The sequence below is a fragment of the Schistocerca nitens genome, chromosome 2, assembly GCF_023898315.1.
Source record: "Schistocerca nitens isolate TAMUIC-IGC-003100 chromosome 2, iqSchNite1.1, whole genome shotgun sequence".
Taxonomy (NCBI): Eukaryota; Metazoa; Arthropoda; class Insecta; order Orthoptera; family Acrididae; genus Schistocerca; species Schistocerca nitens.
In genome coordinates, this window is record NC_064615.1 from 590120370 (window position 1) to 590139176 (window position 18807).

Below are 18807 nucleotides of genomic sequence, written 5' to 3' on the forward strand. Positions count from 1 at the left end.
ACACTTCTAGAATTTGCGCCTGGGTCTCCCTCAAGACAATACTCACCATCATTGATGAAGAGCATACGCCTGCCCGGGATCTGTGCATCGAGAGGTGAGGGAGAGGGGCGGCGGAGAAATTGCGGGCGGGAGCAACACCGACTCAAAGGAAGGCCTCGGCGCTTGGTGACGTCACGTCAGCTAGGCACGGCCAACGCCAGGTCTGTTGCAGGCATACTCATAATGGTGGTGTCTCCTTCTCTGACACACGAAAATGTTAAACTATTGGCGGTAGTTGACCAACACACATTGTTCTCAGAGATTTCTGCCATCAACTAATTGTGCAGTTCATTACACTTCTTAACAAATAGTGTACTCCTGAACTTATATTTCCACCTGTTTTAAGGATTGACACACAAAAACAACTTCATGGTCCAGCAGCAACAGAATTCGTGCTTCTTTACCTTATTTGTAAATCCGAGAAAGTTACGTTTGTACTGGGTTGCTTTTACAAGAAACTGAACGTATTGGTGCTCTTCTTTAGGTATCTTGGTTGACTATGCGGTGAGGAGCACTGAATGTTAATGAAATATCTTGCGATTGTACACGTTGGGGGAGGGGGTGGGGGACAGAAGAAGAGGCAAAAGAGAGATACTTGTTTTATCAAATAAAATTTTTTATCTTATAAAGTTTCTCCTTTTAGTTGCAAAAGGGGAATATTTATCTTTTCTAATGTGCATGTTTAAAAAAGTTTAAGCTCGGCAGTATTTTAGATATATGAAGCTATTTTGTTTCCTGTTTAAAATTCCCTTCGTTGAAAACGACTGTAATCTAATGACTGGCAACAGTTGGACATTTACACATGTAAATTAGTTCACATTTCCAGTGACGATGTCAAACGAAAATAAATAAATAAATAAAAGAAACGAGTTCATTGTAAGGGGGTTGGGGTAAGTTTCGATAACAAAATGGATCAAGTAAATATAGTTATTTGAATGTAAAATTTCCGAAGCTTGCAATGGGGCAAAGCATCTTCTCATAATGATCTACATTTGTTTCGACAGGATTCAGTAATACAGAACTATGATCTTCATTTGTAGCTTTACGATAATAAGAAAATCTTTCTTCTAAATGAAACTGCAGAATCCAAAACAATACCAAAAATTTTGTCCAAAAATAAGAGATTTATAGTGATAAGCACGCTCAGGCGTTTCTGCCTGCAACCGACCTGGCGTTCGCCCTGCCTAGCTGATGTGACGTCACCAACAAGCGCCGAGGCCTTCCTTTGAGTCGGTGTTGGCGGGAGGCGTCTCGTATTAGTTTCAGGATGAACGGTGGAAAACTTTTAAAATTTCACGGCTAATGGTTTTGGTTACACTCTAAACTAGACTGTATCCGCTACATGTGCGTCCTTTCTTCAAACTGATGCTGAACTGATTCCCTTTTCTGTGTGGCGGGGCAGGATCAGAATTCTGATTTTGTAGACTTTTTTTGTGTAATGGGAGAAGGGTAGGGGTTGATGAAGTTCTGCACTCGATGGGTATGCGAATGCAAGTGATCTGTTCGTTTGGTCCATTACACTGACTCGCGCGGGGCATGTTCTCAGGTGGTTAAATTAGATGTACTTTTCGTTCCAATAGATCCGTAGTGAGATCATCCATGAAATAGAACATTTCGGGAAACAAGACTATATAGTACGTTTTTACAAAGAAAAACAGATATGCTAATGTACCTTCCACAGGCCTCAAGTGAAATGGTATTCATGATTGTGGAATAACTCAAACAATCGTATTTTCATTTTAAAAGGTAATAGCAGACTTGTCGCAAAACATGTAAATATTCAATGCACTGAGTCTTCACTGATCATCGGGGCTCAGCTCGAATCAGCACTACTCGTTGTTGTTGTTATGGTCTTCAGTCCTGAGACTGATTTGATGCAGCTCTCTCCATGCTACTCTATCCTGTGCAAGCTTCTTCATCTCTCAGTAGTTACTGCACCCTACATCCTTCTGAATCTGCTTAGTGTATTCATCTCTTGGTCTCCCTCTACGATTTTTACCCTCCACGCTGCCCTCCAATGCTAAATTTGTGATCCCTTGATGCCTCAGAACATGTCCTACGAACCGGTCTCTTCTTCTTGTCAAGTTGTGCCACAAACTCCTCTTCTCCCCAATTCTATTCAATACCTCCTCATTAGTTATGTGATCTACCCATCTAATCTTCAGCATTCTTCTGTAGCACCACATTTCGAAAGCTTCTATTCTCTTCTTTTCCAAACTATTTATCGTCCATGTTTCACTTCCATACATGGCTACACTCCATAGAAATACTTTCAGCAACGACTTCCTGACACTGAAATCTATACTCGATGTTAACAAATTTCTCCTCTTCAGAAACGCTTTCTTTGCCATTGCCAGTCTACATTTTATATCCTCTCTACTTCGACCAGCATCAGTTACTTTGCTCCCCAAGTAGCAAAACTCCTTTACTGCTTTAAGTGTCTCATTTTCTAATCTAATTCCCTCACCATCACCCGACTTAATTCGACTACATTCCATTATCCTCGTTTTGCTTTTGTTGATGTTCATCTTATATTCTCCTTTCAAGACACTGTCCATTCCGTTCAATTGCTCTTCCAAGTCCTTTGCTGTCTCTGACAGTATTACAATGTCATTGGCGAACCTCGAAGTTTTTATTTCTTCTCCATGAATTTTAATACCTACTCCGAATTTTTCTTTTGTTTCCTTTACTGCTTACTCAATATACAGATTGAATAACATCGGGGAGAGGCTACAACCCTGTCTCACTCCCTTCCCAACCACTGCTTCCCTTTCATGCCCCTCGACTCTTATAACTGCCATCTGGTTTCTGTACAAATTGTAAATAGCCTTTCGCTCCCTGTATTTCACCCCTGCCACCATCAGAATTTGAAAGAGAGTATTCCAGTCAACATTTTCAAAAGCTTTCTCCAAGTCTACAAATGCTAGAAACGTAGGTTTGCCTTTCCTTAATCTTTCTTCTAAGATAAGTCGTAAGGTCAGTAATGCCCCACGTGTTCCAACATTTCTACGGAATCCAAACTGATCTTTCCTGAGGTCAGCTTCTACCCGTTTTTCAATTCATCTGTAAAGAATTCGCGTTGGTATTTTGCAGCTGTGACTTATTAAACTGATAGTTTGGTAATTTTCACATCTGTCAACTACTCACGCAAGAAAATTCTACTCCAGTGAATGACATTCCAGGCCGAAGACGTATCTGGAGACGACACGGCCAGTGGTGGGATATCAACCTGACCGTCGCCCTCCATACGGCCCGACAACCAGGAGTCATGGTCTGGGGTGACATTTCTTTTCATAGCAGTACCTCTTTGGTCGTCATCCGCGGCATATTTACAGCACAGCGGTATGCCGATGATATTCTACGCGCCGTTTTGTTGCTCTTCAAGGCAAGCCAGCCCGGACTTCAATTTCAGCAGGATAATGCACGCCTACACACGGCGAGAGCTTCTACTGCTCGTCTTCGTGCTTCCTGTTTCGATTCCCGGCAGGGTCAGGGATTTTCGCCTGCCGCGAGATGAGTGGCTGTTGTTGTGTCGTCTTCATCATCATCATTCATCACCATTACGGTCGGAGGAAGGTAATGGCAAACCACCTCCGCTAGAACATTGCCTAGTACAGCGATGCGGGTCTCCCGCATCGTCCCCTAGGCTCTGTCAAGGAGTATGGGACTTCATCATCATCATCAAACCCTACCGTGGCCAGCAGGGTCGCCAGATCTCTCCCCAACTGAGAACGTTTGGTGCATTATGGGCAGTGATCTCCAATCATCTAGGGATTTTGACGCGCCAATTGGACGGAATTTGGTGTGATATCCCTCTGGACTACAGCCAACAACTCAGTCAGTGCCAAGCCGAATAACTGCTTGCACAAGGTGCAGAGGTGGACCAACGCGTTATTGACTTACTTAATTTGTGAAGCTCTTTCTCATGTCCTCCTGAATAAATCATCTAATTTTTCTGAAATTATAATCATTTGTTTGTCTCTACATGTACATTACATCTACCGACTTTTGCCCGATGTGGATAATTCCTTAGGGATGCGCTTTTTTTTTTTTTTTTTTTTTTTTAGGCTTATACTGGTGGGAAATCTCTTAAAAGTTCTGAGCTGCGTAGAGTGTGTTTTCTTTTTTTTAAGTTTAGTGACAAAGAATTTTTAAGTTTAGTGACAAAGAACTGACTGGAAACAACTCATTAATGTCCGTGTCATGGACGGATTTAGTTGACTCTTAGTTCCCAATGACCAGATTATGACCGCTTGAGAAACGAGTGTTCCCAACGATTCCTTCATCTGATCGAATCCAAACATCCATTTCTTATTGTTTAGGGGATTTTTCCTCTTTCCATTGGCTCCTTTAGGAAACGTCACTAAACGTTAAAAACGTGTAACATTTTTGCACTCGAAGGATGCATTAATGACTGCTATACGCAGAAGAATTGCAGCATAATGTAAACCATGAGTTCCCAAAGTATTAACTTTTGAAGTAAATTAAACGGAATGAATGAATTCACGTCTGTTTTGAATTTGCTGAAAAATCTGTTACCTACCGGCTAAAAAAGCTCGTTTTGGCCGTAATTTATTTACTGGAGTGTTCAGGAGGCGAAAATAACGTTCCTTTAACGCAAGTTAAGAGAAGCACGACAATGAGCTATCCATTATGCAACTGCTGAACCGTGTTTATGGAGGAGAGGTATTTGTGAAGAATGAATATCTAACACTGTGTTTGCGCGACAGTCTTAATTATTGGAATCGGCACTCGACAGGTTGTGATCAAAAGAAGCAAAGTCGACTGGACTGTTGTTACTTTGTTCGAACTGGAGCGAACAAATTATCAGTGGCAATGAAAACTAGAGAAGGTTTTCTTTTTTTTGTTACACTCATACCGACAATTATATTATGCACAAGTACTCCATTTAACCAAAAACATCTGCAACAAAAGATCAGTATCGTTCAAGGCAAAGTTAAGGCATTACTGCAGTGTTATCCGTCCGGAGGTCTTGTACACTTCTGAATGCCTAGTAATGAAAAAAAAGGCCTAATCGAAAAAGGAAAGTTTTGAGAAAGATCATGGGTTCTGTCAAAGAGAATGGGGAATGTAGAAGACGTCACAATCATGAACTGTATTCCCACGTAGAGAAGATAACCTATACCATCCGGAAAAGAAGGATTATGTTTTATGGAGATATGACCCGAATGAGCCCTGGAAGACTTAGCAATCGTATGATCACCTACTTTCAGGAGAAGAAAACAAAATGGACCTGGATCACACGGGTGGACAAAGATCGTAAAGAAATGGGGGTCACCCTTGACAACCAAAACTAAAAACAGGAAAGCCTTGGACCCAGGAGAGGAGGGAGCAACAGCAAGAACGAATGCCGGAGCACTCGGCAAACAACAGAACGCGTAAAGCAAGATAGTTGAAATAACGTGGCCCAAAGATGCCCTATACAAAATGAATTAATGCACAAGTACTGTAGCGTATTGCAGTTGTTCTGTAGGACTGTTGCCCTATCGGCGTTCATGCTGCCTTTCATTTTATCATGAAAATGTTATGTTTCACCTTCACTGGTTGCAAACATTTCACATCTGTGTGAAACTTTGCTATTCAAATCTCGAATTACTTTTTCAGAGTTAGGGCGCTGTAGCTGACGGAAGTAACTCCTTCGAACGTATAGGTCGGTGCTGACAGCTTTTTCGCCGCAGCCAACCATACTATAGCCAACCATAATTAGCAGACAACAATGTGTTCAGCGCCTCCACATACTCGTAAACAAAAGCTGTCACAACGCACGAAGTTCGACGTGTCAGAAAATGTTACGTGCGTAATTTAACACTTCATCTAACATATTATCTGACAATTATTTTAAAAAAAGCATGAGCACATCCATGGCGCTTAATAATCAGAGAGACGGTGATGATGTACTTGTGGACAGGAAGCTAAGTATCAATAATTGGTTGTTTGTAAAATTAGAGGGGAAAAAAGTGTTAAGCAGTTTGTTGGAAAAGTTGTTAATATAGGCGGGAAAAGACGAAAAAGAACTGCAAACTACGTCCAATTGAAGAAGCCACTGTTGTTGATGAAGATCAAATAGAGATGATTCTTCAACTTCCTATCATCAGTACCTTAAATGATTGTGTGATTAGTTTCACTTTCGTAATTGGTTATGAAAGACTTACTTTTTTCTTGAGCTTAAGTTTTAGCATTATAAGATTATAAAGTTATATGAGATTTTAAGTCATAAACAAAAATTTTGAGAACCGAATGGTGGTTTAAATGTCTTTCTTTCCAGCTCAAGCATTTTTACTACCGTACCTGGATTGAGTATCCTAAAAATAAAGAATTAACCTACATTAATTGTACACAGCCAAGGTCTCACCATGTCAGTTTTAGACAAAATAGCATGTAAAGCCTTTCTGTAAGCAATTTCTTTGCAACTACGTATTTCCGAATTCATGTTTCGAAATATATAATTTAATGGGAAAATGCAAGATTTATCATCACAGTTTTAGTTTTGTTTTAGCATGTAGCAGAAAGGTGTCTGAATGAAAATGTGGCTCAACTATCCCTGTTCTCCCCGAAACTATAACTTCAATGCTTAGTGCAGCTTGTCAGCTAAATTTAAATTAAGAAATTAGAAAGAAAGCAGTTATTTTTTTTTAAAAAAAAGCTTATGTTTCGTGAGTTCTATTAAATAGCTGTTGTTTCTCTCCTGTTGGTTGCTCTGTGTGTGATTACGTTGGTATTTTTCAAAGAAAATAGTTGTTCATAGCCTACATTTAATAATGAAGAATGCTTTTAATTTGCTTGTGATATGGTTGGGCTTTCAAATTTCTGTTCTATGTTATATGGAATTTTGTTGAATATCCCTTTCACAGATCGCAAATGAAATTGCCCTTGTGGATGTGAAATTGAAATGTGTGTGTGTGTGTGTGTGTGTGTGTGTGTGTGTGTGTCGGGAGGGGGGGGGGGGGGGAGAAAAACGAAAAGAAAGCAACAACAACAACTTGAGCATATTTACATTTAAAAGGGCATAGAACTTGTCACCAAATATTAAATTGTCAATACACTTAGGTGTATATATAGTGCTTGTTTACAATGATAGCATTACTCCAAAAACTTCATACTGAAGTCAAATTGTATGCAATATTCACATTATAATGATACTATTAATAAAATACTTAAGTCAGATCTGCTAAGAAATTCATCAGTGGAGTAGGAGGAGTTGGCCACCAATAAGTTCTTTAGACTCTTCTCAAGCTGGCATGGTATTGAAAATTGTATTTCTGAAACAGAGTAAGTGGCTTTAGATCTTTATCGATTTTATTCTTATTGCTAGTATTAATTCCACTAACTGAGCTGTTGGTTTGAAAAAAAAGATATATATTTTTGATGATAATTTTCATTAATGAAAAAATGTATTGGAAAGCAGTAGTTAATATGCTAAGTCCCTTAAACAGCCTTCAGCAGCTCGTTCTTGAGTTCACACCACAAATAATTCATATTGCACATTTTTGAGCTCAGGAAACTTTAGTTTGGCTCAATGAGTTACCCCAGAAAATAATCGCACATGATATTGTGGAATGAAAGTAAGCATAGTACACTAGCTCTTTGATTTTTATGTCACCTATGTCTGACAACATTTGCGTAGCAGACAGAGATTTATGTAGGAGCTTCAATAGTTCTGTGGTATTCTCCTGCCAGTTAAATTTACTATCAAGCTGTAATCCCAAGAATTTAACACTGTCAACATCTTCTTTCAGCTCGTCATCTTGTTTTAGGCATCTACTAGCAAGAAACCTTTTACAAGTTCTGAACAGCATATATTATATTTTTTCAAAGTTTACTGACAGAAATTGAAAATTATTTTTGTGTCTTTCATTGTGATTGTGTAGATAACATTTTAGCAAAAACCATTAAGGAGTAAATGTAAGGGGAAGTGATTGTAAGAATGCCAAGATCCTGAAGGGTTTATGGTTAACTACTTTGGACAATATTCTTAACTGTTCATTACTGCTGCATAAACACTCCGTTTACTTTAGGTACACTGCCCTATCACATAATTCTGTAAGAAAACAGATAGTGAAAATAGTCAATATTCTTATCTTTAGGTCAATATTGTGAAATATACATCTGAGGGCAAAATACACTGAAATTATTCTTACCTTCTTGACTGATTTATCTGTTTGTTGATTCACCAGAAATTTTATACACAGTGTTTCATTTAGGGACCAATTACTTATATCTAATTCTGATCCTAACAGACTTGCTTGTTTGAAGTTGTATAATAAAAATCGTAGTGATACTGAGACTTAGACACTTGCTGTGAACTATCTGTAGGACTACTCATCTATCATCTGAGCTTTGTCATGTAAGGCTGATTTGTACCCTTGATTAATATGCTTGTGTCTTCAGAAAAAATTTCTTTATTTGAACCATTCTTTAAGTATTGTGAGGATTAAGGTTTATTGTACCATACTCTGAAGGTAATCCTCCATTTTTAAGGTAGAATTAACAACACTGTGCATCTGCAGTTTTTTTAATGAATCTGATTCCTTATTCTGACTCAGATGTGAAACTTTAGTCTTCTTCTTCCCAGCCTCTGCAAATTTTTAATATTCCACTGGATTATTAATTTACCAAGAGCTCCCACCAGTATTAACATGAAAGCCACATTTTCATTTTTCCAGTAAGTCCACTAAACTATTTATGTTGTAATGTCACTATGCTGAAGTGTATATAGCAAGGCTTCTACCAGCTTGGCTCGTAGTGGCTAGGACCCATGTTTTGGCATTTGTTGTCCTGTCTTGCTAGATGGACAACACTGGAGGCACATCACCACACCATACTTTGCACAAGTTATAAACTCATAAAAATACCCACATCACCAATAATAATCAGATGCCCTGGACTGTAAACTGAATGTATGTGTACTCATTTGTTTAGAAAATTGCCTATGAGGCTTTGTACTCATACAAGTCACTGGAGAATGATTTATGGTATGTAGATTAAGAGTAAGAGTGGGCCAGTATCCCTCATGTAATGCCTTCCTATTCTGAGGGTAGTTTCATGAGGCTGACACCCTCTGTCAGTGAGACTGCGTGCTTTCTTTTACGAAGATAAGACTCATTCATGCAACAGGAGTGCCATCAATGCCATAACAAGTAAGTCTGCCAGCTAGAATTTTGAGAGCTACCCAGTCAAAGGACATGACTAACTGAAGCAAAAAGGGTGTCATTAATGCAATTACACTTACATTTGCCAAGTTTATGTTGTGTACACAGTCAAAGGCTACATCTGTGGCATATACAAACACAATAAGTTTTCTTGTCTATCTCCGCCAGGTCTTCATTTGAAAGGTCTTGCATTCCTTTCTATGTGGAGATTCCTGTATGAAGTCCAAACTAAAAGGCAGTTAATAAGTTATGTCCAGAAAAATGAGTAGGTATTGTATCATAGATAGCTTTCTCAAAAAAATAAATGGAGTGAAATGTGTCTAGAAAACAGTTTTTTGTCACCAGTTTTATATGTAGATGTTGCTACAGTATAATTAAGTCGTCAGGGTTTTTTTATAATTAAAACGATAGATTAAGGGTAGTTTCTTTAAAGTTGACATAAAATTTTATTATTCAGCTCAAAACGCTATCACAGCTTACAGAATTACTAGTTTTCAATGAGTTGATGCATGTTATGATGTCCTGAGGAGTTGCATATTTTTTAAACTAATGTCTGTCAGTGTCTGCAGTGTCTACACAACTAAATCTAGTGTGTTTTTATTTTGTTGTTTATTATTGTGTGCAGTGTTGCTGTTAATAAAAGGAAGTTATATTGAAGTTGGTGGTGAATAGTTTGAATGTGTCACAATTTCTGCGAGGGCTGCTTTCTGGGGGCTAAATTTCATTTGGATTCTTATTTTTATTTTTTCCTGTTTAACGATGTTCCACATTGTTGTTGCTTTACTCTTAGAGTGTTTTATTCTGGAACATAGTGTATGTGTTTCACTTTTATAACAACATGCTGAGGTATTTTACAGTACTGGTGGTAATGGAGTTTCAACTCATTGACTACATTTTGTCCTGAATTAGGAGCTCTCTTCTTTGCACAATATACTTTAATCCCAAGTTTTATCCATCCATCCATAGTCAGCAGGTCACATTACAAGTCAGTTGTGGTTTGTTGATAAGCTTAGCCGTAAAGTCAGAAGATTTATACCCTGTTTCTTGTTGACAGTGGAAGTTATGAGAAAATATTTTATTTCACAGAAGGATTTACTTTTATATATATGTATATACACTCCTGGAAATTGAAATAAGAACACCATGAATTCATTGTCCCAGGAAGGGGAAACTTTATTGACACATTCCTGGGGTCAGATACATCACATGATCACACTGACAGAACCACAGGCACATAGACACAGGCAACAGAGCATGCACAATGTCGGCACTAGTACAGTGTATATCCACCTTTCGCAGCAATGCAGGCTGCTATTCTCCCATGGAGACGATCGTAGAGATGCTGGATGTAGTCCTGTGGAACGGCTTGCCATGCCATTTCCACCTGGCGCCTCAGTTGGACCAGCGTTCGTGCTGGACGTGCAGACCGCGTAAGACGACGCTTCATCCAGTCCCAAACATGCTCAATGGGGGACAGATCCGGAGATCTTGCTGGCCAGGGTAGTTGACTTACACCTTCTAGAGCACGTTGGGTGGCACGGGATACATGCGGACGTGCATTGTCCTGTTGGAACAGCAAGTTCCCTTGCCGGTCTAGGAATGGTAGAACGATGGGTTCGATGACGGTTTGGATGTACCGTGCACTATTCAGTGTCCCCTCGACGATCACCAGTGGTGTACGGCCAGTGTAGGAGATCACTCCCCACACCATGATGCCGGGTGTTGGCCCTGTGTGCCTCGGTCGTATGCAGTCCTGATTGTGGCGCTCACCTGCACGGCGCCAAACACGCATACGACCATCATTGGCACCAAGGCAGAAGCGACTCTCATCGCTGAAGATGACACGTCTCCATTCGTCCCTCCATTCACGCCTGTCGCGACACCACTGGAGGCGGGCTGCACGATGTTGGGGCATGAGCGGAAGACGGCCTAACGGTGTGCGGGACCGTAGCCCAGCTTCATGGAGATGGTTGCGAATGGTCCTCGCCGATACCCCAGGAGCAACAGTGTCCCTAATTTGCTGGGAAGTGGCGGTGCGGTCCCCTACGGCACTGCGTAGGATCCTACGGTCTTGGCGTGCATCCGTGCGTCGCTGCGGTCCGGTCCCAGGTCGACGGGCACGTGCTCCTTCCGCCGACCACTGCCGACAACATCGATGTACTGTGGAGACCTCACGCCCCACGTGTTGAGCAATTCGGCGGTACGTCCACCCGGCCTCCCGCATGCCCACCATACGCCCTCGCTCAAAGTCCGTCAACATATGGTTCACGTCCACACTGTCGCGGCATGCTACCAGTGTTAAAGACTGCGATGGAGCTCCGTATGCCACGGCAAACTGGCTGACACTGACGGCGGCGGTGCACAAATGCTGCGCAGCTAGCGCCATTCGACGGCCAACACCGCGGTTCCTGGTGTGTCCGCTGTGCCGTGCGTGTGATCATTGCTTGTACAGCCCTCTCGCAGTGTCCGGAGCAAGTATGGTGGGTCTGACACACCGGTGTCAATGTGTTCTTTTTTCCATTTCCAGGAGTGTATATTATGCAATAATGCTTTTGTGACCTTCCCATAGTCCCAGTTTTCACAAGATGTAATGTGTGATTTTTTAAAAATTGTCTTTTGACCTATCAGTATGTAATTGATGGGAATTTTCCATGTTCAGTCAGCATTATAGTCATTTGCATGAAGCTTTTGGCAGTACATCACAAATCTAAAACTGTTTTTTTTTTTTTTCAAAAAAATTGTATCCACATTTAATTAACCCAGAATATTATATCACCTTCCAGTTTACCTAAATATGAATCATTGTTATCATTATCAGGAAGAGATATTCAGAGAGCAAGCATTATTTCATTGTTTCTTTTATGGTAATTTACATCTCTACAAATGTTTCTTGATTTTATATTTCAGGATGGGAACTGCGAGGTCTGCATTGTTACAAATTCTTTAGTATTCCACATTCTTGGGAGAAAGCTGTTGAGCTCTGCAGGAGGTAAATAAGATTATTATCATATTTTGATTTGCGTAATGTGTAAATTTCATGACTAGCAAAACTGTAAATGCAAAATGTCTTGTGAAAGATGTTTTTCTAATTATCAAATACCATTGCCACACCCACGGAAAGGACTATCGATATTATCTTTCAATTTATACATATGGCACAATACATTCCAATGTAATTTTCAACTACATCATTAGGACTTTATCTATATTATGCACACAATGATGGAATGAAATGTAATTATGCTGAATGAATTTTTGGGATGCACATGTTTATCAAAATAGTTAAATGATGTTATGAATAAACTAACTGTTAGATGCTTTGATCAGCTATGGGTTATAAACACCAAATGCTAAAGTTGCCATGATTACCTGAGTTGCTTTGCTATGAACACATCCAAATAAGAATTTGTTTAATGATAATAGTAGGAAGAATATTAAATATAACAACCAAAATTATAATAATATCAACATATCTATTAAAAGTATATTCTCATTTATTGATAATAGAGGAAGTTTGTAATTACAAAAGCACTTATCACAGATAGTTTTTTCATGCGATTTTTGTACATCGGCACACCAGTTATCATACATATTATCTTTACTTATCGTTTACAATACCTTTATTGAAATATGCATTTCTGTATGTGGTATCGACAAATGGTATCTGTTGTTGCAACAACCTGTCTGCTTTGAAAAAGCACTGGTTTAACTCTTGGTCGCATGACTCACAAATTTTCATATCAACAGGAGGCCATATTAAAAGTATTTGCAACATTATGTTATTTATAACAAGTTTTAAGACATGTTAAATTATTGTTAGAAGTGGTTCAATGAAGATTAATTTTCATTGGAGAATTACAATGTGAAGCAATACACAACTGAGTCATTGTGATCCATTTTAAATATATCGGTTACAGTTTTCATACCACTTGTACTTTTATTTTGCGGCAATGATACAGGGGACAGGACAAAAATATGGAAACATTGTGACACATACATGCTTGAACATGATGCTAGCCAAGTTTGATGAACCCCCTGCCAGGCACTTAAATGTGATTTGCAGAGTATCCATGTAGATGTAGGTGAAGTCTGCAGGATGGGCTGCCGTATTTCACCAGGAACGAACGCCGCTTGTGTAGTGTATTCAATACATTGCAAGTGTCAGTCATGGTCAGAACAGTGTCTGTGTAGCTATGGGTGAGCACCTTATGTCAGAGCTAAGTGAATCTGAACATGGGCAAATTGCTGGTGCTCATATGGCAGGTGGTTCCATAACCAAGGTTACCAAAGTGTTTGGTGTTTCAAGAGGCACAGTATTAAAGATTGATACCACATACAGGGAAAGAGGAAAAACATCAGCTGCTCTAAGTCAAACTGTGGATGAAAGTGTTTGTTTAGTGGTCATGACAGATGGTCATTGAAGAGGATTGTGATGAAAAATAAGAGAACAACAGCTGCAAAAGTCACTGCAGAACTGAGTGTTTCACTCGCAAACCTAGTCAGCACCAAGACAACATGAAGGGAGCTCCATAAGCAGCACGCATTGCAAGGCAAGCTGGAATTCCAAAACCACTCATTAGTGATGCAGATGCCTGTGAAATGTGGTGCCAAAGCCATTAAACCTGGACTTAGAGCAACGGAAGAAAGTCATTTGGTCAGACGAGTTTTGTTGCATACTGTTTCCAACTTCTGACAGAGTTTATGTTCAAAGAGTGGGTTCAGTGATGATATGGGCAGCCATATCATGGTTTCCATGGGCCCCATGGTTACTTTGCAAGGTCATATTACTGCCAAGAATTAGGATTATGTGACCATTTTGGCTGATCAGGTCTGTCCTACAATATAGTGTTTGTTCCCCAGTAGTGATGCTCTACTTCAAGATGGCAGGGCCACTTTATACAAAGCTTGTATCATGCAAGGCTGGTTTTGTGAGCACAAGATTGAATTGTCGAATATCCCCTGGCCACCAGGGTCACCAGATCTCAATATTATTGAATGTTTCTCTTCCACCTTTGAGAAAAGTGTGTGTGATTGCTATTCACCAACATTATAGTTACCTGAGTATGCCACTGTTTTGCAGGAATGATGGCATAAACCACTTAGGACATAAAGTGCTATACCATATAGCATCTGCATTTAAATGTTTCAAGGTGACTGGAAGCTGTTTTGAATGCCAACAGGTTTCCTACACTTTATTAGACATGGTAATGTAGTGTTTTTTCAGTGTGTCCGTATTTTTTCCACTCACTGTATATCACAGTAGTCATGGTAATAATAATTATGTACCACATATTTTGTGCAACATCTGTTTGGTTCTAGTGTTTTTATGTAATAATTAAATAATTTAAGATCAACAGACAAAGAAGCTACATGGTCCTAATTCTGCATTTCCTTGTTTCATGTAAGTCTACATATTTTTACTTACAAATGTTCAAGATATTAAATTTTCCTTTTTCTTCTGGAACAGGTACGGCAGTGACCTCGTGCTGGTGGAATCTTACGCTGAAAATAACTATACAGCAAGTGTAGCATTGCGGAGCCTTCAGCCAGGAGATCACAGTAGTCATCAATACTGGCTGGGACTTGCTGCCCTTGACGATCTCCGTACAAATACACTTGAGTCTGCTGCAGGGTTGCTGGTCTCACAATATGCAGGTCAGTTTTTCATAAGTGCAGTTGATTTGTTGTTCAGATAATTCTGCTTGATCAGAGACGTATGACAGTTTCTCTGGTTAGGAAGGTGATGCACTGCAAGTAGATTAGTGGTGTTGTTTGGCAACAGACACTATCAATCACAGTATCAAATATGTGGAATTATGTGTGGATAACATTAAAAGTGAATTTATATCTTTCAGTATACTTTCTGGTTTGTTTTACCCCGTTGAGCTATTACAACTAAATGGTAATTATTAATTGTAGGATTTTGGGCATTAAATCAACCATCTCCTGAGGATGGTGAATGTGTAGCTGTGAAGATAAATGATGAATATCAGTCATGGGAATTGACAACATGTGGATCACTCCTCCCTTTCCTGTGCAGAGCAACAGCTTGCCCTGCAGGTATGAGATTTTCAGTTTAAGAGTTGATGGTCATAATAATCTAACTATAAAGTACAGTAAGATACCACTTTCAACTGTATATTATTTTTTTCTTTGTAAGTAATTTATTTGGATGTTTGTTTTATGAGATAAACTGCTGATGCTATTAGTGTGCTTCCTTCTGAAAGCATTGGTCAAAAACTAAAATAGTTATCACTGTTTTCAATATTTCAAACACAAGTACCTCAATTTATTAGGAATTATAATATAAGAAATTTATTTATAGAGATGGTGTATTGTAACCCATTAAAAACATTATATTAACAGTAATATGAAGACTTAATCTTGTAGTGCCTAATAGATTATGCCGAAATGCGTAATGAGCTAAGTACAAATTTCTGACCACAGGTTCCTATCATTGCTCAAATGGACGATGCATTAATTCTGCTTTCCGTTGTGACAAGCAAAATGACTGTGGGGACTGGTCAGATGAGCTTGATTGTCCATCAAACTGTCATTTCTACATGGCAAGCAGTGGGGATGTTGTCGAGAGTCCCAATTACCCACAGAAATATGAGCCCCTTTCTGACTGCAAGTGGACTCTGGAAGGTCCACAAGGACACAATATCCTACTGCAGGTGATTTGCTTAACAATCAATAAATATTCTACTGTGGACAAATTCTTGTATGTGTTATTTTTCTATAAGCAGCACATTTTCAGCCTGTGTCATTGTTTTAGTTTCTACTGTGAGAGTAACAACCATTCTTTAAATAAGTATAACATTTGAGTATTAATTGAAATTATTAAAGGGAGTGGAATATATTTCAGCACAAACATAAATTATTGTATTGTTTGTTGGTTTGGAAATTATTGTGGAAGTTAAAATTGTTTCCTTTTTATGTTTCTGTAGTTTCAAGATTTTGAAACAGAGAAATCATTTGATACAGTACAAATACTTGTTGGTGGACGCACAGAAGATAATGCTGTCAATCTTGCAACATTGTCTGGAAAAATGGAGCTCAGCAGCAAATTGTTTGTGTCTGCATCAAATTTCATGATAATTAAGTTCAGCACTGATGCTTCAGTGGAGAAAAAAGGATTCAGGTAGTATTTACAAATACTACAGCATAATCATCTCTGAACCATTAATTTGAACAGCCATTTAAAAACCTGTGGCAACTGTTTGCAGGGCCTCATGGAAGACTGAACCGCAAACATGTGGGGGAACAGTACGTGCAACAAATCAACCGCAAGCTCTGACATCTCCTGGTTATCCTCAAGATTATCCTGGTGGCCTTGAATGCCTATACATTATTACAACACAGATGGGACGTGTTATAACACTTGAGGTAACTTATTTCATTTTTGATGAATCAAAATTTTTAATTGTGAAACATGACCTAATAAGATACAAATAATGTTTGTCAGAATGTATTTTGAAAATTAATGCTGTTCAATACAGTATTTAAAAAGACAGCCACATACTGTATTTTGAAGGCAAGCAAAATGTAGTATCAATAAAAAAAATTTTAAAAATCCATGCTTCAGCAGTTGTTGGTTGTATTTTTAATACTGAGGTTTGAATACCTGTTTAGAACACAAAATGCAATTAAGTTAACAGTATTTATTATCATGCTAAAACTTCAAATTCATTAGTTTGTATGCAAACTTTAAACTAACACTAATAGTAACATGTAAATTCTTAAAATCTGGTCTATTTCTATAGTTTTCCTGAGCTTTATTAAATGCATCTGCATCTGCATCTGCTTATTCCTGCAAAAGACAACATCATAAATTAGATAAGCATTAGCATAAGATATAGCAAAGCATCATTTTGTATATATGATTCCCATATATTCACAATAAATACATAACTTTGTCAAAGCATATTATTATACCTATTCCAGTGGATAGATGGACTATCTTTGCTATACCATTACTTCATTGTAGCTATATGGGAATAACATATTTGGAAATACTGCTAGGCTTATGCTTATTCTTAATGCTTACAAAATTGATGATGGAAGTTTTTTTATGTTAGTTTTGAGTACGCTCTCATAAATAAAGCTGAAATGAAGGTATGAGTAATAAATCGTATTTATGAAAAAGTAACTTTTACAAATGAAATGACACAATTTCAGAGACTTTATTGGTCTCACACAGATATGATTTTTTGTATACGGACTGAAGCGGCAAGTGAAAATTTGTGCCAAGTAAGCAGTTCTCCTGCTTACTTGGCAGGTGCATTAACCAACTCAGCACAGTGGTTCACACAACTGCGTGGATTACCCTGGCATGTCTCCCTCCTCAATCCAAATTCATATCTGTACGAGACCAGTAAAATCTCTGAAATTGTGTCATTTCATTTGTGTAAGTAGCTACACCACAGTTTCAGGCTGGCTCTCCCATTTACATTCGATGCTGAGGTGCTCTTTCAGAACATGGAGAGCCCTGGCATTTCTGTTTGTGCATAAGGGGGAATTTAAAGTGGACTGAGGCAACAGTGAGAATTTGGACTGAAGAGGGAGTAACACCAGGGTAATACGTGCAGTTGTGTGAACCGCTGTGCCAAAGTGGCTTAGTGACTTAACGCATCTGCCTAGTAAGCTGGAGACCCGGCAGTGATTCCTGGCCTTGCTACAAATTTTCACTTGTCGCTTCAGTCTATGTACATAAAGGAACTTTTAACAATCAAACACTGAAAAAGAAAGATATTTGAAGAATAGGACAAATAAAAAAAACACTTGTTACATTGAGGTTAACATATTTGCATGTAAACATGTGCAAATGTCATAATATTTTAGCTAATCATGAGTATACTGTTTTAATAAACAAACAAAATGCATCATTACAAAGTGCAAAGTAGATCAAAATATCTTTGAAATCAATTAAATGCATTGAGGTGCTCTTCCCAGACATTCCGTGTGAGAGCCTGTGGCAGTAATGATTGAAAAACATAGGAGGAAACATCACAGGCAATGAAAGTTTGAGTGAGGGCTGGAAGTGGGCTCAGATGGCCTACTAACTGACCTGACTGCCCGTGATAATCAAGAAATTCAGGTTCAAGTTCCAGTAAACATGAATTTTCAATTGTCATTACGTAACCATTTCAGAAATATTTTTATGTGCTTGTTTTCTTCAAATTCCAAAGTGAACTTGGATAATCATTTGTTAGTACTTAACATACAACATTTGTTATACCTTTTCAGATAGAAGATTTGGACTTGGAAGTTGAACGTGATTATATTCTAATTAGAAATGGTGACAGTCCTAAAAGTCAGCTTATAGAGAGGCTAACTGGTTCCAAAGAAGACAATCCACCAGTTATAGTATCAACAGAAAACAAGTTATATCTGTACTTTAAAACAAGTCTTGGAGATTCCAGGAGAGGGTTTAAAATTAATTACTCACAAGGTAATTTTCTTTCTTCTTCTTTGTTCTAGACATAACTATTTCTGAGCTCTATAAAAAGCATTATTCATAAGGCAGTGTCACGTGATGTAATTTTGGGTATGCATTAGTTTGCACATACAAGGTTACCCTCTCCTTCACCCACTA

The 18807-nt window shown here is 38.7% G+C and overlaps 1 protein-coding gene across 1 annotated transcript in view; it reads left to right on the forward strand.

The window, feature by feature from the left end:
• The window catches only part of LOC126236649 (sushi, von Willebrand factor type A, EGF and pentraxin domain-containing protein 1), a 485510-nt gene that overhangs the window by 188672 nt on the left and 278031 nt on the right, over positions 1-18807 (forward strand). The window contains exons 5-11 of the mRNA XM_049946110.1: positions 12117-12198; positions 14677-14864; positions 15129-15269; positions 15657-15886; positions 16160-16353; positions 16439-16598; positions 18459-18663. Coding sequence (XP_049802067.1) covers positions 12117-12198; positions 14677-14864; positions 15129-15269; positions 15657-15886; positions 16160-16353; positions 16439-16598; positions 18459-18663 — 1200 coding nt within the window. The remainder of the gene's footprint in view (positions 1-12116; positions 12199-14676; positions 14865-15128; positions 15270-15656; positions 15887-16159; positions 16354-16438; positions 16599-18458; positions 18664-18807) is intronic.